At 44.7% G+C, this 24,254-nt stretch overlaps 1 protein-coding gene across 1 annotated transcript in view; it reads left to right on the top strand.

The window, feature by feature from the left end:
* Positions 1-24,254, top strand: part of LOC142251359 (gamma-aminobutyric acid receptor subunit beta-4-like) — a 327,605-nt gene that overhangs the window by 233,236 nt on the left and 70,115 nt on the right. Inside the window, exons 5-6 of the mRNA XM_075324070.1 lie at positions 8,903-8,985; positions 21,513-21,653. Coding sequence (XP_075180185.1) covers positions 8,903-8,985; positions 21,513-21,653 — 224 coding nt within the window. The remainder of the gene's footprint in view (positions 1-8,902; positions 8,986-21,512; positions 21,654-24,254) is intronic.

Here is a 24,254-nt window from a genome sequence, read left to right on the forward strand (position 1 = left end):
GTGTCCTACACACGTGGCCGACAGGGCGCTTTCGTGGCGGTCTTCCGGTCAACGCTACCTGGTTACCACCCGGCCTGACGTGTTTCCTGCACACGTGGTTGGTGTAGCGCTAGGTGCACCAAAACGCTAATCGGGTTGTCGTCCGGTCTGACGTGTCCCAACACACGTGACCGGTTCCCAGAGTTCCTGGGTTATCTCAGAGCCATCCAGCTCTATAGTCTCCGCCTAACCCTCAGGTGCCAGCAGCTCCTTTGTCATCTGGAGCACGGTGGGCCCCGACTGGCGATTAGGATATATACCCCCTGGTCCTAATCTGCCGGTCCCCCCGTAACAGTAAGACTGCGCCAGGGTCTGGCTGGCATGGCGGAGATGGAGCAGCTACGTCAGTTCATGCTGCAGCTTGATGCCAGAGTGAGGTCTCTGGAGAAGTCTGCTCTTGTTGCTGATATGGATGATGTGTTGGCTCAAGCGGCTGCAATGGTGTCCGTCACCAAGCCTACTCCAACCCACCCTCACCTCTCGCTGCCCAACAAGTTTACGGGGAACAGCAAGGCATGTAGGGGATTCGTGAACCAGTGCTGAGTCCATCTAGAGCTGTTGGCTGCACGGTTTCCTACAGAGAGGTCGAAGGTGGGGTTTATCATCTCCTTGCTCTCCGATAGAGCACTGGAGTGGGCTACACCATTGTGGGAGAGGAATGACCCTGTAGTACAGGACTCTAAGGAGTTTTTGGAGTCCTTACGACAAGTGTTCCTGGGGCCTCAGGTCACTCACGACTCGGCCCTACAGCTACTGACTTTGGAGCAGGGGCGTACCTCCTCAAGTCAATATGCTGTGAGTTTCCGGACACTTGCTGCAGAACTGGGGTGGTCAGAGAGGACTCTCATTCCACTGTTCTGGAGGGGATTAGCCTCGCACGTGAAGGACGCATTAGCGTCGCATGAGGTACCAACTACCCTTGAGGGCCTCATGACTCTGGCTACCCGCATTGACCTGCGGACCTCCGAACATCAGCTGGAGCGCAGGTCAGAGGGTCGTTCAGCCACTGTAGTGGTCTCTCCTACTGCACCTCCCTTAGAGGACATCTCTGTCCCTATGGACATCTCTAGGGTTGGTGTTGCTAGGTCTTCGAGTCGCAAGGGCATTTCCTGTTTCGCTTGTGGGCAGTATGGTCATTATGCCAACCGTTGCCCAAAGCGTCAGGATAAGCGACCACGATTGGTGACCATAGCTGGAGGTAGACTGGACTCTGCGTCATCCATTAGGGTGACGTTTCCCGCGTCCATTTCCTTTAAGGGGTCAACATGGTCCACAAGGGCAAGTGTGGACACAGGTGCTGGGGATAGTTTCATCTCCTCCTCTTATGCCCGGCGGCATGCCATCCCACTGGTGCAAATGCCAAGGCCAGTGAGAGTCCGTGTGGTGGATGAGTCCTTGTTGCCCAAGGTAATTCACCAGCGGACAGTGCCCATTACCCTTGCCATGTCATCTGGGCATAGGGAGACCATTTCATTTCTGGTTCTCCCTAAGGGTGCAGATGATATTCTGCTGGGTATTCCTTGGTTGAAGCGGCATTCCCCACAGATCGACTGGTCGTCTGGGGTGATTACGCGGTGGAGCGAGTCTTGTAGCTCCCACTGCATGTCTCCATCTTCCGCCCGTCGCTCAGTGGTATCTGTGGCGACTATAGACCATTCGAGTGGGAGGGCCGCTAGAGGGGGGGTACTGTTACGAACCGGCGCCGCCATAGCCGCAAGCAGCCTGCTGCGGTTCCTGTTGCGCCCAGGCGCCGGCTGCCGCTCTTGGCCGTGCCTCGGGTCGTCCAGTTGGCTGTTCCTTCCACCACGTCTAAGTGTGGAGAGGCGGCTAGTGCGCATGCGTGCGCCGATTTACCCCAGCCAGAGTTTAAGCCCGGTGTTTTGCCTAGTGAGCATGCTCAGCCTGTTTGTGTTATGTCTGAGACTAAGTCCTCAGTTAAGGCTACTGACAACCGATAACAGCCTCTTTGCACAGGTACTTGGACTTCGTGCTGTGTCTAAGTTCTGGGATGTGCCTACTGAGCATGCTCAAACTGATAGTCTGCATTCTAAGCTTGTGGCTCAGGCTACTGAGCATGCTCAGGCACTTAGTGCATCAGAGGCTAGGTCCGATAAGGACCTCACTGAGCATGTCCATGAGGTGGCAGGCCCTGATAGGGCAGAGGGTGTCAGGTGTCCTGATGATGTGGCAACTCCGGACTGGCTCGCAGAGGCCCGCCCCTATGATCTGGCACCTCAGTATTGGTCGTCAGACGATGACTGGTGAAGTGTTTGGGGCGTGGCTGCCATGAGGTCATCAATGATGTGGCGGTTCCGGATAGGTCGCATGTGACGTCACTGATGACATGGCACTCTGCTATTGGACCTTGGTGGTTCCATCCTGGGTTTGGGGCGGACCCAGGTTATAAAAGGGGCTGGAGACAACATGGAGGTGCGCAGTCTTCACTTTTGCTCAGTCAGAGCACACCTCCATGTTAGAGCCTCATTGCGGCATAAGCCTATGTTGGGAAGCGGTAGGTAGGGTTAGGCGAACGGTGCCTGTCACGCCAAGATTCGTGGCTCGGCACATCAGGGTCAGGCTCCGTGCTTCCCTCCTGCCGTTCCAGTCTTGCTATAGCAGCCCAGTGGCGTTAACTGGGCTGCGGTTGCTGTGCTTCCTGTCCGATTGTGCCCCCTACGCACACGGACAACGCACCTGCTGCGCCACCTGTCCGATTGTGCCTCCTACGCACACGGACAACGCACCTGCTGCGCCACCTGTCCGATTGTGCCTCCTACGCACACGGACAACGCACCTGCTGCGCCACCTGTCCGGTTGTGCCCCCTACGCGCACGGACAGCGTACCCCAGGACCCCTGTGGAGTTAACAGGGTGTTCCTTATCCTCCTCGGCTTCCCGATCAACGCTACTGGTGTACCCATCTGGCCTGACGTGTCCTACACACACGTGGCCAGGCGAGAGGTGGCCAGAAACGCTAATCGGAGGACCGCTCGGCCTGACGTGTCCTACACACGTGGCCGACAGGGCGCTTTCGTGGCGGTCTTCTGGTCAACGCTACCTGGTTACCACCCAGCCTGACGTGTTTCCTGGACACGTGGTTGGTGTAGCGCTAGGTGCACCAAAACGCTAATCGGGTTGTCGTCCGGTCTGACGTGTCCCAACACACGTGACCGGTTCCCAGAGTTCCTGGGTTATCTCAGAGCCATCCAGCTCTATAGTCTCCGCCTAACCCTCAGGTGCCAGCAGCTCCTTTGTCATCTGGAGCACGGTGGGCCCCGACTGGCGATTAGGATATATACCCCCTGGTCCTAATCTGCCGGTCCCCCCGTAACATTCAGCTTTACAGGGGAGCACTTATCAGTGTTTCTCTGCCACCTAAGCACTGCGGTGCTGGCCTCTCGGTCAGCAGTGTGATCAGCTGACCGATCACATAAAAGCCGTCACGCTGACCCGGAAGTCAGCGCCAGGGATCACCGCTTCAATTGTCCTTGCGTCTGACAGATACAAGGACAATTGAGCAGTGGGAGCCGCGCTCTGCACTTTCTATGAGTGACAGCCACGCTCAGAGAATAGCCGTCTCCCACCCCGACAGATTTCCACACCGCCGCATCAGGCAGCCCGACAGCACCCCGCCAGCTCCCCTCTAGAGACGCCTCTGGATTGTGCCTCCGCTTCACACATGGCTAATTTGTATAATTTACAAATTAGCCATGTTGACAGAGCCAGAGGTGCTCTTCAGATTTTCCGGTACGCCAACCCATTTGAAGCTTGCAAATGAACACCTGGATAATGTTAAGAGTGATTAAGAGAAGGTGCTGTGGTCTGATGAGACAAATATTGAGCTCTTTGGCCTTAACTCAACTCGCCATGGTTGGAGGAAGAGAATTGCTGCCTATAACCCAAAGAACACCATCCCCACTGTAAGCATAGGGTGGAAACATTATGTTTTGGGGTTGTTTCTCTGATAAGGGCACAGGACTACTTCACCGCATTAATGGGACAATGGATGGAGCCATGTACTGTAAAATTCTGAGGGACAACTCCTTCCGTCTGTCAGGACAGGACATTAAAAATGGATCATGGTTGGGTCTTCCAGCACGACAATGACCCAAAGCATACAGCCAAGGCAACAAAGGAGTGGCTCAAAAGAAGCACATTAAGGTCATGGACTGGGCTAGCCAGTCTCCAGACCTTAATCCCATAGAAAACATATGGAGGGAGCTCTGAGTTGCCAAGCGACAGCCTCAAAATCTTAATGATTTAGAGATGGTTTGCAATGAGTGGACCAAAATTCCTCCTGACATGTGCGCAAACCTCATCATCAACTACAAAAAATATCTGACTGCTGTGCTGCCAACAAGGGTTTTGCCACCGAGTATAAAGTCTTGTTTGCCAGAGGGATCAAATACTTATTTCTCTCTGCAAAATGCAAATAAATTTATATAATTTATACAATGTGATTTTCTGGATTTTATTGTGGATATTCTATCTCTCACTGTTAAAATTAACTTACCCTTAACCCCTTAGCGACCCATGACGTACTGGGTACGTCATGGATCGTGTCACTATGATCATGGCAACCCGCAGCGATCCGCACACATATCAACTAATTTCAACAGCTGTCATGTGTGCCTGCTAGTTGCGAGTGGAATTGCATTCCACCCGAGACTATTAACCCCTTACATCTTGCTGCCAAAATCTGGCAGCAAGATGTATATGCGCGCAGCCATAACGATAACTTACCATGCCCCCATCGAAAGTCATGTGCATGATAACGTGACTTCCGGTGGTTGCCGTGGTAGCACAGGGTCATGTGATGACGGCTATAGCTAACATGAGTCACTTTCTCTCAGTGTCGGCATAATGCCAACATTGAGAGTAAGGCTATGTGCGCACGTTGCGAACAGTTACTGCAGAAATTTCTGCAGCGATCTGAAGAGCACACGTGCGCTTTAAATTGCTGCAGAAATGTCCATAGTGAAAAAAAAAAGCCGATTCCATGTGCTCTGCCTGCAGCTCCTCCCATGGACAGAGCAGGAGCTGCCGGCAAAGCGCACGGAAGAAGTGACATGTCACTTCTTTTTACGCAGCGCTTCGGCAGCAGCCGAAGCGCTGCGCTCTAAGACGCCACGTGCGCACGGCCCCTGCACAATCTCCATAGACTGTGCAGGGGACGCAGGACGCATGCAGTTACGCTGCGCTACAAAGCGCAGTGTAACTGCATGTATTTACGCAACGTGCGCACATAGCTTAAAGCACCATATCTGCAGATCTCAGCTGTGTAGCTGTTATCTGAAGATATGGAAGAACGATCAGATTGCTGATCGTTATAGTACCCTAAAGGATCTAGTAAAATAAAAAAATAAAAGAAAAGTTTTAAAAAATGAAAAAACCTAAAAGTTCAAATCACCCTCCTTTCGCCCCATTGAAAATTAAAGGGTTAAAAAAATTAAAAAATATACACATATTTGGTTTCGCCGCGTTCAGAAATTCCCGATCTATCAAAATATAAAGTCAATTAATCTGATCGGTAAACGGCGTAGTGGCAAAAAAATTCCAAACGGCAAAATCAAGTTTTTTTGTCGCCGCAAATTTTGCGCAAAATGCAATAACAGACGATCAAAATGTAGCATCTGCGAAAAAATGGTACCATTAGAAACGTCAGCTCGAGACTCAAAAAATAAGCCATCACTGAGCCATAGATCCCGAAAAGTGAGAACACTACGGGTTTTGGAAAATGGCGCAAAACGTGCACCACTTTTTTGGACAAACTTGTGAATTTTTTTAACCCCTTAGATACAAGTAAACCTATTCATGTTTGGTGTCTCCAAACTCGCACCGACCTGAGGCATCACACCAACACATCAGTTTTATCATTTAGGGAACATGGTGAATAAAATATCCCAAAAACAATAGTGCGATTGTATCGCGGGTGGAGGGGCCACGCTCACTACGCTCGCGTCCGGGGCTGCTGCTGCTCGGTGGCTCTAGCGGTGGGCCGGACCCGGGGGACTCGAGCAGCGCTCCTCGCCCACGAATGAAAAGGGGGTGGTTTGTTTGGGGAGATAGTTCGTGATGCCACCCACGGGTCGTGGTGATAATGGGCACCACCGCTGCTGGTGACGGGGATCCCGGGAGCAATGGCAGGGAGCAGCTAGGATGTTGGTTCCCCCTCCGTGGGTAGGGGTTGGTGATCCCAGGGCCCAGTGGTGGTACGGGGAGGCAGGGTAGCTGGGGTGCAGGGTTGCAGAGGCAGCGCGGCGCGGTGCCGGATGGCACTGTTGTACTCACTCAGGCACAGATTCACAGAGTCTCTGGTAAACCAAATGGCTGGATGGACGGGTCCCGCAGCTGGCTGCAGTGTCTTCGCTCTCCCCAGACAGGTTGATGGTGGCTGTCTTTCCCTGCACCGCTGTAAGATGTATTGACTCCGATGGTTTCCCAACAGTAGTCCACTCCCCGGCGTGTATGTACCGAAGGAGCCCATTTTGCCCGCAGGCGCTGGCCCTTGGATCTCTAGCCTATGGCAGTGGCTTTCTATCCTCACTGTGTGGACAACCGGTTGCCTTCTGTCGGGTCTTGGGTGTGAGGGAACCCCTGAGGTCCCGGTCACTATCTGATTTGACCGTTGTCGGTGGCTCCTAGCCTGGTCGGGGTCTGATGGCCCTGCCTTTGTGCTTTGTGCTTGATCTCCTCCCCGGCTCGGTACCGGCGGGCCACCGCCCGTCCCCGGTCCTACGGTTCAGCTGACTTGCACCACCTCCTGCAGATGGCCACCACCGTCTGCCGACCTTGCTGACAGTGCCTGGGCTCCTACCCAGACACTCACAGTTTTTGTCCTGTCACTTTCAACTCCAACTCAAATCTATTGCTTTTTCCCGCCTCCAGGCCTGTGAACTCCTCGGTGGGTGGGGCCAACCGCCTGGCTCCGCCCCACCTGGTGTGGACATCAGACCATGGAGGAGGCAACAAGGATTTTGTTTGACTGTTGTTAACTATCCAGGGGAGGGGGTGTGTGTGATGTTATGTTTGTGACTGCCTGGCTAGTCCACGGCGTCACAATTGCACTTTTTTTGCAGTTTTCCACACTTGGAATTTTTTTGCTGTGTTCCAGTACACTGTTTGGTAAAACTTATGGTTTCATTTAAAACTACAACTTGTCCCGCAAAAAACAAGCTCTCGTATGGGAAGATTGACGGAAAAATAAAAACGTTACAGCTCTCGGAAGAAAGAGAGGGAAAAAACCCCCAGAAAAACGCAAAACCCCCGGGGGCTGAAGGGGTTAATATTATAGATTGTTCATGTCTTCGTCAGTAGGAAAACTTACAAAATCAGCAAGGGATCAAATAATTATTTCCCTCACTGTACATACACTCCGCTTTATATATTAGAGAATATACATAATTTATTGTAGTGTTACATTTAATAATTTTGTAATTATTGTAATATTGAAAACTACAAAGTTAAAGCGGTTGTCAACTACCTGGAAATCACTTTTCTTAAATTAAGTAGCAACAAATACACACATCCTTTACCGTCAACATTCCGGTGATATTAGCAGCGGTTCTCCCGGGACTCGCATATCATTTCTATGCCATGTGAGTCTTATAGTTATTACGGTATATTGGGCTGCTGCACTTTCACTTTTTTTAGATGAAGCTCAGACAGATGGAAGTTGTGAGAGTGCAACAACTGAGTTGTTGATGATTGGCTGCAGCAGTCACACGGCATAGCAGATCCAGTGCCGGCATGTCACACAGTGACTACCGGGGTTCTGATAGGTACACTGGAACCCCCTGCAATCACTGCAACACACAGGGTACACGTTACATTGGTGGGCCCTGGCGCTAGGGAAAGGGTAAAAGGGTCACATCCTAAACGCACCTGAGGCTGATCCCTGCACTCCTTTATGTCCCTATACGTGTTCTTTCACCCCATCGCCTATCTCGTGCCTATCCCTATCTTTCCCTGGACTCAGCCCTGAATAGTGCACAGGCAGAGGGGACACTAGTCCTGCTCTAGATTAAAGACACAAAGAACATTAGACAGACAAGGGTAAAAAAAAACGACAATCATACAAGGCACTCCAAACAACAAGAGGTAATAAAGAGGAATGGACCAGAGTGGAAAAACCAAAAGGACTAAAGAAGAAAAAAACTCAACACAGCTTTCACACAGAAAATGTTCTCAGAATGGCTTCCTGGTCCACAACTCACAGGTTCCTTCTAGAAGCAAGTATAGCAGAAACTATCACAAGCAGTTTACCTGGACTAGAAGGGAAGTCTTTATAGCAGAGCTAATTAGCAATAGAGAACAGCTGCCCAAACCTTTCACTCAGCGTTTCCGGAGACCAGAGGATCTACTTAACCCTAGCCGTGCTCGATAAAGGAAAATCTTCACAGCCAGCAGTAGTAACTTGAGCAAATGTGTATGAATTCCTGCGCTGTTATCTCCTGTTGCCAGAAATCGGAGGGACCACTATCTGTCGTGGTACCCTTGTGACACGACAATGCAAGAACGGTGTTGGTGCAAGAAATGAGAATCTGTTATTTTTAAACGACTTCATTACTTGGACAACCGATGAATAAAATGTCCAATAGTAATATTAAAGCTGGTGGAATTGTGCATTATGATGAGCTATTAAACTGCAAAGGGTCCATATACTGATATTAAACATGGACCTCTTCTGTCTGTGTCCACCACGTGATGGCCAGCATTTTACAATGGTTGTGTGAACTTGGCCTCATTATAACACACATGTATGTTGCTCATATGTTGAATGGTGAATTTAATATATTTTTTTCACATGTGAGAACTTAAGAATTTGGCAATAATCGAACCAAACTTTTCTTCTTCTTCCTCAGAATTACAACCACCGCTGCCTGCATGATGGATCTGCGCAGATATCCTCTGGACCAGCAGAATTGTACCCTAGAGATAGAAAGCTGTAAGTTATTTTTGCGTTGATGTCAGTTAATTCGTTTTTCATATGAATGATATTTAAGGTGAATCAAAGGTGGTAAAAATTAATTTTATAAAATGTGGTTGTAAAAATGTAACATTTTTCTATGCTCGGAATACTTGAGCAATTCCATCATGAATGACGTTGGTATGAGTACAATCAATTACTGAGCTTTGTGTTCCATTTTTGCCATATTTTTGTAGAAATTGTTAAAAAACTGCACTTAAACATGATTTTGCGAAAATTGCACCAAAAAATGCACTTTAACCATGACGTATGACAACAAGCTGATAGACCAGGGTAAAGAAATACAAAGGCATGCATGTTCTTCACATTTTTCAGTTTTTCTTCTATAGGACTCATACCTATGACTTTGCTCGTCCGGCACTGTCAACAGGTTACAGATATTGGAAATAGTACCTCTATTTTGTGATCAGGCAAAGAGAATTTTTAAGTGATGTCATAATGGCCATCGTGACAGTCTCTTCTCATATATAGAGAAATGGCGTTCACCTGTTGATGTTGGTGATAAAAAAGCAGCTGTAAGTTCACACTGTAAAAGTGTCACTGTGCGGACTGGGAGAGGTGCGGTGTGTGCCAAAACCCACAACAACAAAGGTTTCACCACGACAAACAAGGGGTACACCGGGGACACTTTAACAATGGAGGGCCCTAGGACTAGTGAGAGGGGAGATGGACACCTCTCTCACTTACTTGCCACTGTACCCTGCACTGCTAGCCAGTCCCTATACAGGTTCCTCACCTGTTGCCGACCAGGAACCTGAAGCCCTGAAAGACCCTACAATAGTCCCTGGCTAGGGAGTGGGCAGGTAAGAGATGCTAGCCTCACCGCTGCACTAGAACAACACACCAGGGAAGGAAGACAGACAGGAGGGAACTCAACAACAGACTGCTTCAGTCAGCACCAAGACTGCAGCCACCACAACAACTTCAAGAGAGGGTTTCAGCAGCTCCTTCCACCTCCTGGCCAAACATCCAAATGGCAAAGAGAATAACCGGACTGGGAGTGGTCCCAAACCTAAACACCTAAGATGGTAATGAGACTGCTTGCTGGCAAGGAATACTGCCCTGATTCTGAGATTATTTATTCGTGACATATTGTACTTCATGATAGTGGTAAATATAGGATGATATTTTTTGCCTTTATTTGTGAAAATATTGGAAATTTGATGAAAATTTTGCAATTTTCAAACTGAACTTTTATGCCTTGAAACTAGAGTTAGGTCACACAAAAAGTTAATAAATAACATTTCCCACATGTCTACTTTACATCAGTGCAAGTTTTGAAACATAATTTTTTGTTAGGAAGTTAGAAGGGGTCAAAGTTCATCAGCAATTTCTCATTTTTCCAACAAAATTTACAAAACCATTTTTAGGTACCATATTTCATTTGAAGTGACTTTCAGATTCCAAGGTGACATGAAATACCCAAAAGTGACACCATTCTAAAAACTGCACCTCAAACTGCTCAAAACCACATCCAAGAAGTTTATTAATGCGTCAAAAATCCACAATTTGTTGTGCAATTTCTCCTGAGTATACTGATACCCCATATGTGGTAGAAATCTACTGTTTGGGCGCACGGCAGGGCTCTGAAAAGAAGGAGCATCATTTGACTTTTGGAACACAAAATTGTCTGGAATCAATACCAGATGCCATGTTGCTTTTGCAGAGACCCTGAGGTGCCTTGTTTTTCGAAACTGGAAGCAATTAATAGATGCTCAAAGCCTGTAAATATGAGAAGTGGGTTGTTTTATGTAGAAATGCATATGGTCATACTTTTGAGCTTAGTTAGTGTTTATTTTAGTTGGGTTTCGAAGTGGAATTTGTCTGAAAAAGATATCATGGGCACATACTCATAGGCTGGGGTCAGACGGCCATGATTCTCATATCCATTTTTCTCTTCATAGGTTATTTGAATACATGAAAAATGTATTTAGAATAAAGCTACAATTAAAAGTGATAGATAAACACAAGATACAAAAGGCATATATGAGGCCCCTATGATATGGGGTCCGAACTTAATTTAAAGCACTACTGCACCTTTTTTTTAGCGTTGGAGTGGTGCTTTATATCTAAGTCCCCCTGACCCATTCTTATAGTCACCCTCCGGTGTTTTCATTGTTTTACGACGACGCTCTGGTCCTGCGGCACCATCTTGTGCCTTTAACATCTGACTGTCCTAAAGTCAGACGTTATGTCACAAGCTCTCAATGTAAGTCTATGGGAGCCAGGACGGGACTAGAAAGAGGATCTCATAGAGATGTATTGCTTTGGGATCTCCAGTGGCCTCCATGAAACACTGGAGATGCCGGCAGGTCACAAATTGCCCAAGACTGACCAGAGCGAAACTGAAAAAAGATGAAAACGCCAGAAGATGAGTATAAGACAGAGGGGCTGGAGACTCCTGGAAAAAGCACTACACAGCCTGAAACGTGCGTCGGAGAGGGTGCGGGACAGCCATTTATTCCTTGTTATACCCCGTAGGTATTTTGATTGTGACTCTGCTACTTTTGTTTTAGCTTTCTATCATTACAGCACACTTGTGTTTTCATATATCGCTATAGTTACATTCTTACTATTCTTTACACGGGTTGATAGTCATTTACTATGTGAAATTATGGTGTTCCCAACATTATATTAAGATCTATATTTTTTTACCCCTTCTGTGGGGCTTACTTTTCCTGAAACATCCTGTGTATATTTTTATATTTTATAACCAATAAAAAATAATTTTTTATATTGATTCCTTTTCTTGTTGGTGATTTATAATTTCATTGTGGTTTTTTCCTATATATTTAAAAAAAAAAATTTGTGTTACTATAGAGAACCATCTTACAAAAACTAATAATATCTGCAGGATTAGATTTGGTTACTTTTAGCAGAAACAAATAAGATTTTATAAAGCTTCTGTATAGCTGACATATACCAAGTCACATAACATATTGGCCAATTATGGATTATAATAGCTGTATTGATTTTCTTTTTCAGTTCCGTCCTTTACTTATATATAAACACCCTTATCAATCACAAAACTATTATTGTCAGCAAACCAGTCAGTATATGTTGTGATCACTATTTGCCCCTGAAATATTGTTCACAAATTTGTCTAAATCTGTGTTAGTGAGCACTTCTCCTTTGTCAAGATAATCCATCCTCCTCACAGGTGTGACATATCAAGATGCTGATTAGACTGTATGTGGCACGCTTGCTGAGTGTAGCAAACATGGCCAGATGTATTCAGACCTATGTGCGTCTGAAGCACAACAAAAACACACGAAAAGGGGGGCAGCAGGGATACAAAAACAACGGAAGGCCCTGGAACTAGGGAGAGGGATAGGTGGGCGCCTCCTAACCTCACCTGAGACTGTCCCTTCTCTCCTCACCATTCCCTGTACAGTCTCCGCAACTGTTGCTGAAGAGGAACCTGAGACACTCGGAAGAACCTATAGTAATCCTGACTAGTGAGGGGCAGGTGGGGTTTACTAGACCTCACCACTGCACTAATAACACACCAGGAAAGAAGACAAACAGGGGGAAAATTTACAAACAAAAGGATGTAGCCTGAGCACAGGAACTAGCCTTGCAGAACCTTCCTCAAAGGCAGCCAGGACACAAAAGATTTTGTATCTTCAGCAGGGAATGCTGGTATATACCACTATATAAACCTGAAGGGTGTCACTACTTAGTAAGTGTAGCTGATCACTTAGCAAGGAACTGCTTTGGAAAAGCTGCAATAGCAAAACTGACAGATAACCACTTTAGTGCCAAGAGAAATGAAACCCATTTAAATGACGAGAGTCAGATGAAAGGATCCAGTCCAAAGGCTGTCACTGGTCACAACATGCAGGGAGACAATTGTAACAGCATGATTATTGCACAGGTGTGCCTTAGGCTGGCTGCAATAAAAGGCCCCTCAAAAATTAGCAGTTTTACAGTATTGGGAGGTCCGCTGGAGGGGGGAGTCAGAAAACCAGTCAGTATCTGGTGTGAGCACCATTTGCCTCATGCAGTCCAACACATCTCCTTCACATAAGGCCACTTTACACACAGAGATAAATCTTTGGCAGATCTGTGGTTGCAGTGAAATTGTGGACAATCAGTGCCAGGTTTGTGGCTGTGTAGAAATGGAACAATATGTCCATGATTTCACTGCAACCACAGATCTGCCAAAGATTTATCTCTGTGTGTAAAGTGGCCTATAGATTTGACCAGATTCTTGATTGTGGCCTGTGGATTGTTGGTGTATGTTGGCAGAGAAGTGGAATATTATTATGATATTAAAGATCCTCATCCTGCAATGTAGCAGGAGCAGGGCCCCAACAGCTCTGCCAGTGACTTTTGCGGTTTTCCCCTGTAACTGGGGCTCTGATGGATGCCCATTGAAATAAATGTACAATGAAGAAAATGTTTTATAATCTGGTGGGGAATAACTAAAAAAAAATAGGTATCCACAAGCCTATAATACCTGAAAAATTCATTCAACAGGTTATGTAGTGTGAAGATATACTAGAGTTGGGCAAATGTATTCAAGTGGAATTGAAAGGTACTCAAACTTTACAAAAACTCATATTGTTCAGAATGTGGATATTTAGTAATTTACTCCTCACAAATCCTCTAAAACACAATTAGCTAGCTGCATTCTTGTTGAACCATACAGGGTCAGCTTCTACTATCCTACCTACATTTCACAGTTTCCCCTATACAGTCCCCAGCGCCTCTTCACTACACAAAAGTATTTAGCCCGAAAGAGACTTCTAATTCTAGCTTGTCGCAGCACTATAAGTATAGAACTGTTTTGCAATAAACCCTGCCTATATGCCTACCATAATCCCAAACTATCCCTCCTCCAGCAGCTATCTATACAGTGAATACAGGTAACAGTAATTTTATTAAAAAAAGGACAGTAATTAGCCCTGAAAAGGACTTTTGATTTTAAGTTTCAGCAGCAGTATAAGTATACGACTATTTTGCAATAAACCCTGCCTATACGCTTGCTCTAATGTAAGATTTCCCTCCTAGATCACCTCTCCCTAAACTGCTTCCAAAGGATAGTGTGTCGAGTATCACTCTCCCGGGTTTTACTGTATATAAGACCTGATGACGGGATGCAGCCAGCCAATCACAGTAATGCCAGTAGCTAACATGGCTATGGAATAACCGTGTATGGCAGGCAATCCCTGCATGTTGATTGGCTATGAAAAAGCCGCGATACATAAGGGGTGGGGACTCGAGCACCTGGAATACTTAGTTGAGTAATGAGTGTGCCCCAGTACCCCGATGCTCAATCGAGTATTGAGCAGTGGTCAGTGGTATCGGCCTTTTTATTTAGTTAGTAGTTTTATGGTCTTTACCAAGGGGACATTGCTCTAAGGAGTCTCTGGGACATGGATTTAGGCTGCTTTGCATTATTACCTTGCAAGCTACGCCCATTTGGCAAAGACCAGAAAAATTGGCACTAGATAAAAAGGATGACATCTATGAAATCGTATGGCGGATTAAAAAAAAAAAAACCCAGAATACTTGTACATTTTTCTAATCAACCTAATTTGCAATGAGGAGTTGAATAATTTCAATTGTAATTGTACTTTTGAATTTTAAAAAATTAAATTATTTAAATTAAACTAATTTATATGTACACCAAAACAGTGCAAAAAAACAATTTCTACAGCACAAAAGGTCAGTGAAAAAGTAAAGTTATAACTGGAAATGTAGAAAGTGGCTGCTCATTAAATGCTGCATAAACCAGAATGTTTTTTGTTATTGTTTATTTACTTCCTAACTGCAAAGGCAAGCAAGTTTCTCAATAATGGTGCACGTGTTTCTATTGTACTCTTCCTCTGGTTGTCCCACACCTAATTTTGTCTTTATATATATATATATTGATGTAAAAAATGCACCAAATACTGAACATGTGAACATGACTTAAGTGTTAAGGGGGCTTTACACGCTACGACATCGCTAATGCGGAGTCATTGGGGTCACGGAATTTGTGACGCACATCCGGCCGCATTAGCGTGTTGCGTGTGACACCGATGAGCGATTTTGCATCGTCGCAAAAACGTGCAAAATCGCTCATCGGTGACATGGGGGTCCATTCTCTAATATCGTTACTGCACAAGTAACGAAGTTGTTCCTCGTTCCTGCGGCAGCACACATCGCTCCGTGTGACACCGCAGGAATGAGGAAGCTCTCCTTACCTGCCTCCCGGCCGCTATGCGCAAGGAAGGAGGTGGGCGGGATGTTACGTCCCGCTCAACTCCGCCCCTCCGCTTCTATTGGGTGGCGGTTCAGTGACGCTACTGTGACGTCGCTGTGACGCTGAACGAACCGCCCCCTTAGAAAGGAGGCGGTTCGCCGGTCACAGCGACGTCGCTAGGAAGGTAAGTATGTGTGACGGGTCTGGGCGATGTTGTGCGCCACGGGCAGCGATTTGCCCGTGTCGCGGAACAGATGGGGGCCGGTACCCACGCTAGCGATATCGGTACCGATATTGCATTGTGTAAAGCCCGCTTTACGCTAAGTGTAAACAACCGTGTATTCTCTCATCGGAGATAATCAGGACAATTATGCAAATTATGATCTGATCAAACAGTGTGATCCAATTTTTTTAGGATGAAGAGAAGATGTAGAAAAATAAGTCTCCATATTCTCCATTCTGTCAGTGTATGAAAATTGAACTGCACTCTGATGTCATCGTAGTGGAGTCCAATGTTTTCCATGGATTCATTGACTTGCAATTGACGAGTGTGATCTGACAATCAGATCCAATTCGGACATGCTCTGATTTTTTTTTCCTCTGACCGTCTCGGTCTGAGGAATATATTGGACTTGAGTACGGCCCTATAGAATAACATTAGTGCAATCTGATGTTTTGTCGGATCGTAGATCGTATTCGGACTGAAAATATAGTCATCTGCACCTGCCTTTATACCAAGGGGATAGCACATAGATATGCAGTGGTAAAGAGAGAGAAAATACAAAGTTTATGTAAAGCAAGGAAAACAGGCAGTAAATAAAGAGAAACGGAAATAAGCAGAGTATTGAAGTTGTGCTTATGTATTAAGTCAAGTGAGGGCAGCAACCCCTTATGCACACAATGCGTACTCACAACCTATATTACTGTCACAATGTGACTGCATGACAGCTAGGGAAAGGAGCTCCTATCCTGACCCTCACGTTAGGGGTGCCAAGGCCAGCCCTAGCCTATGGGTTACTCCTAATGGTGGAGATGCCTGAGTCCCATGCCAGGCTAAGCTCCTGACCAGAACTGATCTTATTCACCCCCTCCCACCAGGGAAGGAAAAGGAAGGAGAGATGGAAACACAGATAAAGACAGACAGGGGAAAAAACAAAACTCTGACAAACTGCACACTCACCGGAACCAACAATGAGACACTCAGGAGAAAAGCAAGAGGTAGCAACATAAAAACAACAACCTCACACAACTGCAATACTACAACCACCAGTTAGTCTGGATCATAACACCTCACCAGACCAGCTAATATAAACTATAGCTGGCAATAGTGGAAGTGTCCAGCCAGCACATATGGGAGGGGAGCAGATGTCATTGGCTTCCCCAGAACATGTGATCAAAGATGACTCGTAAGCACCCCATCAGAGATTAACTTGCTAGTCTGCTTATGAACTACCAATCTGTTGGTCATCGCCTGAGTCAGCTTGTGCTGATTATAGACCTCAGAAGTTATCAGGCACAGTGTTAAGGCCCCGTTACACGCAACAATGTATCTAATGATATATCGCCGGGGTCACGGATTCCGTGACGCACATCCGGCATCGTTAGCGACGTCGTTGCGTGTGATACCAATGAGCGGCCATTAACGATGGAAAATACTCACCAAATCGTCTATTGTTGACACATCGTTCATTTTTAAAAAATCGTTGATTGTTGAGGACGCAGGTTGTTTGTCGTTCCCGTGGTAGCACACATCGCTGTGTGTGATACCTTGGGAACAACAAACAACACCTTACCTGCGACCGCCGGCAATGAGGAAGGAAGGAGGTGGACGGGATGTTACAGCTGCTCATCTCTGCCCCTCCGCTTCTATTGGGCGGTCGCTTAGTGACACCGCTGTGACGCCGCACAAACTGCCCCCTTAGAAAGGAGGCGGTTCGTCGGCCACAGCGACGTCGCTAGGCAGGTAAGTCCGTGTGACGGCTCCTAACAATATTGTGCGCCACGGGCAGCGATTTGCCCGTGACGCACAAACGACAGGGGCGGGTACGCTCGCTAGCGATATCGCTGCGTCTAAAGCCCCCTTTAGAATCAGTGGTCTGAACAGATCCCGACGCCACCATGTCAGTTGGCGAAGTTAGTAAAATCCTGTGACAATTATAGGGAGGGACACTCTTCTAACAGATAAATATGAAGTTTGGCTCAGGCTGCAAATTGCAGATCAGGGTTTTGAAAAACAATAATGGATTGCAGCCTGAAAGTTAGTGAAATGTTACAAATTAAACAAAACCACTAAGTATATTTAAAAATCATGTACTCCATGTCAAAGGTGTCCGGACCTTATAATGTCCTTTCAGGCCTGGGGGTTAATAAAAGTTTTAACTACTAATATAATTAAATAACCAACAAAATAAAATAGGTAACGTGCCTTGCCAGAAGAAAAAACAGTTAAACCTACTTAGAACAGCGACACAGAAAATAAACACCCATAAAATAAATATGAATAAGGAATGGTCCGGCATGCGCCTGAAAACATCCAGTGTCACCTTTTCTAACCAATTGGATATGGGCTTCCTCTAATTCATTTTTACTTCCATATGTGTATGTTTGGTCCTGTTGACTTCCAATTATTAACGATTCTAGCCTCTGTCTATTATATTTTGTCTCAGTAAGTTAGTCTCTTAACCCCTTGAAGAAGCTAACCGCGAAACACATGTTGGGGTTTGAATAGTGGTCCGGCTATTCGGCTATTATTATATTTCGGGGTATCATAACTCATGGGTATCATGGGTAATTTCAATCTTCACTATCCATTCATGATTTATTGATGCACTTGCACATTACTTCTGTGTTTAAATATATTCTTTCATTATATTACTGCCACTTGCTGACTGTGATTATATTGAACTATTATGTTTACTAATTCTATTCCATATGTACCGTACTTATTTAATCATTTATTTTTGCAATGAAAACCATTGTTTTTATTTTTAATTGATTTTAATCATGTCCAATTGTATTTTTGTTGTTATTATTATAAGATTTAATACTTCCTTAATATACTCCCTGTAAAACTGTAAAGGGGAAAAAAGCGCAATAGGGTCTTACCCGGTATGAGGGTGGACAAACAAGACAAAGAAGCACTCACCTGGTGAGGTTGTGCCAGTCACAACCCCTTATGATAGCCTGTGAGTGCCTGGTGGTTTAGCTGCAGCCCCGGGAGAGGAATTTTGTATCACACAGGTAGAAGAAAAGACCGGGTTTATGCCGCGCTGAAAACCACTGATGCGTGTAAATTAAAAGATTTCCTTTTTATTGGATAGTTCCTACGCGTTTCAGAGACATCCGTCTCCTTCCTCAGGAAAAGAAATCATATGTAAATAAAAGCTTATAACCTGACTTTAAATTCATCCATTGGTTTTATAACTTACTCTTTTGAAAGCTGAAAGCCTCCCAAATTTGGTTTAGGTTATGAAAATAAAGTTGCTGCAAAGCTGAAATATTGGTCATTTAATGAACACAGAAAGGTCAGATTTTGGCAAGACAAAAGTTTTGTCGCCCACAGAAAGTAATGTGAAATTCAAACAAATAATTAACTTCTAATACAAAGATATGTTGCATAACGTTGGTGAATGAAGTTCTGGTGCTATTAGAGCCATATTTAATATTTTGTGTGACTTCCATGAGCTTGAAGGACTGCATCAATGCGATTCAACAATGATTCATACAATTTATTGATGAAGTCATCAGGAATAGCAAATAATGCAGTCTTACATGCCTCCCAGAGTTCATCTAGATTGGTTTTGTCTTCCAAGCTTCCTCTTTCATCCTACCCCAAACATGCTCAATGATGTTCATATCTGGTGACTGGGCTGGCCAGTCCTTGAGGACCTTGATCTTCTTTGCCAGGAGGAACTTTGTTATATAGATGGATGTATGAGATGGAGCACCATCCTGCTGCAGAATTTTACCTCTTTTATGATTCAGAATGTAAGAGGTAGCTAATACTTCTTGATATTTTAGGCTATTGATATTGCCTTCCACCTTGCAAATGTTGTGCACACCCCCATACTGAATGTAACCCCAGACCATGATCTTTCCACCACCAAACTGAACTGTTTTCTGGGTGTATTTTGGAGCCATATGGGCTCCAGTAGGTCTCATGCAGTATTTTCGGCGACTGTGGTGTATGTAATTTAACTGAAGATTCATTAGAGAAATCCACCTTCTGCCACTTTTCCAGCAGCCATCTGTTTAGCAGGCTGTGGGACTTGGCAAATGCCACACGGTTTATTATTTGCCTTTTGTTTAGTGCTGGCTCCTGGGTACTGATTCGACCATGGAGCCATTTTGAGACAGAATCCTACAAACTGTTCTAGTTGATACAGGGACATGAGGTGACCAGGCCTTTTGGAGCTCTGCTGCAGTGGAAGAGGGGCTGGCTTTGGATTTTCTAACCAACAAATGTTCCTCCTGAGCAGTTGTCTTGTGGGGTCTGCCGGACCTGGGCTTGTCAAAAACATCTCTTCAAATCTTTTTTTAATTCTTTGTACTTGATGCTGAGACACATTAAAGGTGCCAGCCACCTCTGCAGTGCATCTGGTCTTCAGCCTCTTGATAATCAAGGATTTGGTCGCAGGGTGAATTTTTGGCATGTTGTCAGAGGTCAAGTTGCAGTTCAATTGAAGGTCTGTGGTACTGGGTTTCTTTTTATACACACCCACTAATTAACCGATCATTTAGTGAGCACAGGTGAGGACGTAAACTAGGATTGGGTGCATTATATGACAAGGCAACAAGACTTTTGTCTTGCCAAAATCTGACCTTTCTGTGTTCATTAAATGAACAATATTTCAGTTTTGCAGCAACTTTATTTTCATAACCTAAACCAAATTTGGGAGGGTTTCAGCTTTCAAAAGAGTAATTTATAAAACCAATGGATGAATTTAAAGTCAGGTTATAAGCTTTTATTTACATAACATGGATAAGCGACAGAACTTCTGTCAAGGAGTGTACAAATATTGCTCATATTTATTATTTTCTGTGGCGCTTTCCTGTCCTGGTTTAACTGGTCATTAAAGCATTCATTCCAAACTGGCACTTGCCAATCACTAAGACAGACACAATTATTTTATCCCAGGAGCCGCCGACTTTCAGTCATGGGCAGGTGCACGGAGTAGTTTTATTTACCGCTCACTATACTGTACTGTGTGAGGTGGCTGTAAACACAACACGGTACTTTCACTGATATCTTGCTCTGCACAGATGCGCTGCAGAACCTGATATCAATCAAGGTGTCAGGTCATGTGTACAGCAGCCTGACATAGTTTAGTGAGACGTACTGTGAAAGGTAATTAAAACTGATTCGTGCACACCCCCATGACTGAAAGCCAGTGGCTCAAGGAAGGAAATAAGTTCATTTCTCCTAGTAGTCACACTTTCAGAAATTCATTTTTTCTTACATGTTCTACCCATGTTTTTACGGATAGAACTGTAACTATTATAGTCTTTGAGGCTGTTCTCATATTTTTGCAGACTTTGACGTCAATCACATTTGAAAATCACCCATACAAATCTATGGGAATAAACATCTCTGACAGCACGTGGATGGCATCCATGTGAAATCCATGAGCTGTCTGAGATTAACCCCATTGCAGCTGCAATACATAAATTTACAGCCTGAGGGAGAAAAAAAATCAAAACAACAGAATTCCATTTTTGTTTTTTTGTCACCATATCTAATAAAAAATTGCAATAAAAAGAGATCAAAGCATCGTATCTACGCAGAAACAGTACAAATAAAAATTTCAGGATGCGTCACACAGAAAGCCCATACAAGTCTCCATAGACGTTAAAATCAAAACCTTTTTTTTACATAATTACAATATTTTTTAACATTTCTGTGAGGCCATTTTTACAGCACAATGAACACTTGATTCCACTGATGTATCACTTATTGGCTGTGTGTTGTTGTATCAATAAAATCGGTGTTTTATCAGCAGAAGATTATCACTACAGGCCTAGGTGTCTTGTGCCTCCTAGTATACTACTCTGTGTAACTCCACTCCCATCACTGATTAGCAGCTTTATGTCAATATACAGTATACACAGATTCCCTTTAACCTTCAATCCTCTTTATGATGCATCACCCTGTTGTTAGGGCAGTTTTTCCACAGACTGCATAATATATTGGGGGGATACTGAAGACATATGACTGAAACTAATTGTTACAATTAACATAGGTCATATCAAAATATATTTGGGTTTTTTGCTAATAAGCTGCTATTTTTTGCAGATGGATACACAACAGATGATATTGAGTTTTTCTGGCAAGGAGGGGAAGAGGCAGCTGTTACTGGGGTACCTGCTCTGGAATTGCCCCAGTTTAGTATCATTGAAACCAGACTGGTTACTAAGAAAGTTGTATTCACAACAGGTAAGACATTTTTCATGAACATATCATGGCTTTTACAAATCTGCACAATTTTAAGGAATACGCAGACATAGGAATTTCCAATTTTTTTGTTTTACAGTTCTTGTTTTCAAAGAAAAGAACAGTAACTAACAATAATTTATCATTTTTCCAAAAAAATCCTATAAGATCTTAATAATATGTGTGCTTTATAACTGCTTTCTATATAATTGTTAGATTTGAAGGGTTATCTCAACTTGTGTCTTAAGGAGCACACATCTTTCCAGTCTCTTCACTTCCTTGTTGCTGGAGGGGTGGGCACTCCTCTTTGAGTGACAGTACTGATACACTAGCTTCATCCTAGTTCTGCTTGATACTGTGACACATTAAGTGGCTTGTTCTGAAATCTATATTGTTAGCACTATATTTGCATATAAAGATAACAGGGTCTTTCAACAAGTACACCATTCAAGTAGATAAACTGTTTTGGAAACTGTTGATGCTGGTGGCTGGGGATTGTTATTTTGCAGAACTGATAGCAGCTCTTGATCAGGAGCTGACAGACAGAGGAAGATGAGCAGCTGTTATATAAAAATCAGTAGTCTGGAAAGAGGTGGCTAGTATCTCTGGAGTTAACTCCTCAGCCTGGATTGTAACTACTGCACATATTTAACCAGACTCTGGTGATTGGTCTTCTGGGCAGAAAGCTATACACTATGTAAGATAAAAACTCTCTAAGCAGGACATCAGAAAGAAAATGTAAGTTAATTGCAAACTTTCTTATTTTCATGCTGTATAGCTATACTAATTTCATAACATGAAAATAGCCCTTTAATGTAGATTCTTTTGCATAGTATCTGTCGTTTGGAGTGACTTTTCAGAATAATCTGTCATGTGTTTGTAAAAGAGTAATTTCAGTATTTCTGGCTATTATATGACATGTATCCTTTATTTTTATCAGTTACCACTGTTAAAACTCTCCCTTTAAGTTTCAGTAGCACCTGAGCTAGTGGGTGGAGGCTAACTGCTATACTGTCTACAATAGTCCATAGAGCAATGAGGGATTGCTGTCTCTTCTGCCTGTATGTAGCATACTATCAGAAGTAGAAGCAAAATTATACAGGAGTAGTGTAGCTGTGAATAAGCCTTGAAAGTAAAGGCCCCGTCACACTAAGCAACATCGCTAGCAACATCGCTGCTAACGAACAACTTTTGTGACGTTGCTAGCGATGTTGCTGTGTGTGACATGCAGCAACAACCTGGCCCCTGCTGTGAGGTCGTTGGTTGTTGCTGAATGTCCTGGGCCATTTTTTAGTTGTTGCTGTCCCGCTGTGAAGCACAGATCGCTGTGTGTGACAGCGAGACAGCAACAACTAAATGTGCAGGCAGCAGGAGCCGGCTTCTGCGGAGGCTGGTAACCAATGTAAACATCGGGTAACCAAGAAGCCCTGTCCTTGGTTACCCGATATTTACCTTTGTTACCAGCCTCCGCCGCTCTCACTGCCTGTGCTGCCGGCTCCTGCTCTGTGCACATGTAGCTGCAGCACACATCGGGTTAATTAACCCGATGTGTGCTGTAACTAGGAGATCAAGGAGCCAGCGCTAAGCATTGTGCGCTGCTCCCTGCTCTGTGCACATTTAGCTGCAGCACACATCGGGTAATTAACCCGATGTGTGCTGTAACTAGGAGAGCAGGGAGCCAGCGCTCAGTGTGCGCTGCTCCCTGCACGTGTAGCTCTGTGCGGTGGTAACCAAGGTTGGTTACCCGATATTTACCTTAGTTACCAAGCGCAGCATCTTCCACGTGGCGCTGGGGGCTGGTCACTGGTTGCTGGTGAGCTCACCAGCAACTTGTGTAGCGACGCTCCAGCGATCCCTGCCAGGTCAGGTTGCTGGTGGGATCGCTGGAGCGTCGCAGTGTGACATCTCATCAGCAACCTCCTAGCAACTTACCAGCGATCCCTATCGTTGTTGGGATCGCTGGTAAGTTGCTTAGTGTGACGGTACCTTAAGAACTTGCTCAAAAGTTTCAACTACTGTGTGTGTTTCTTTTCTTATCTCTATCACTCTGCTCATCCCTCCTCCTTATTCCCTTGTTCTCTTTATACACTTCATTAGACTTCAACAGACATCTCTAATTTAATCCTCTTGAGCCAGAGGATTTTTCCAGAGTGAATGATGAGTTAAAAATGCAAGAGAAAAAGAAGTGGCTTATACTCTAATGAGCAAAAGGGTAACAATGTTGTGAACTTTTGACTTTCAGGCTCCATATCTCACCATCCACTACATCTTAGAACATCAGACTACCTTCATTTTATAGACAATCATCTTGACTATCTCATCCATAAATTTGACTTGCAGCTATGTAGCATATGATTAGTTATACAGATTATTGTCATGTCACTGCATTGTTACTGTTTTACTCCTAAAAATCTAAATGTTAATTTTCATTAGTTTGCTAGTTTTTTGTAAATCCACCTTTGGCTTTCAACATTCCCTGAATCCTTCTGTGCTCTTGATCAGATTCAAGCCTGTCTTGACCGAAATCTGCTCCCAGGTCTCTTCTACTCGTTCTCAATGTTTATGTATACTGGTCGGCTCACTTGGGTATGTATACAGCTTTTT

The sequence above is a fragment of the Anomaloglossus baeobatrachus genome, chromosome 9 (genome assembly GCF_048569485.1).
Source record: "Anomaloglossus baeobatrachus isolate aAnoBae1 chromosome 9, aAnoBae1.hap1, whole genome shotgun sequence".
Classification (NCBI taxonomy): Eukaryota; Metazoa; Chordata; class Amphibia; order Anura; family Aromobatidae; genus Anomaloglossus; species Anomaloglossus baeobatrachus.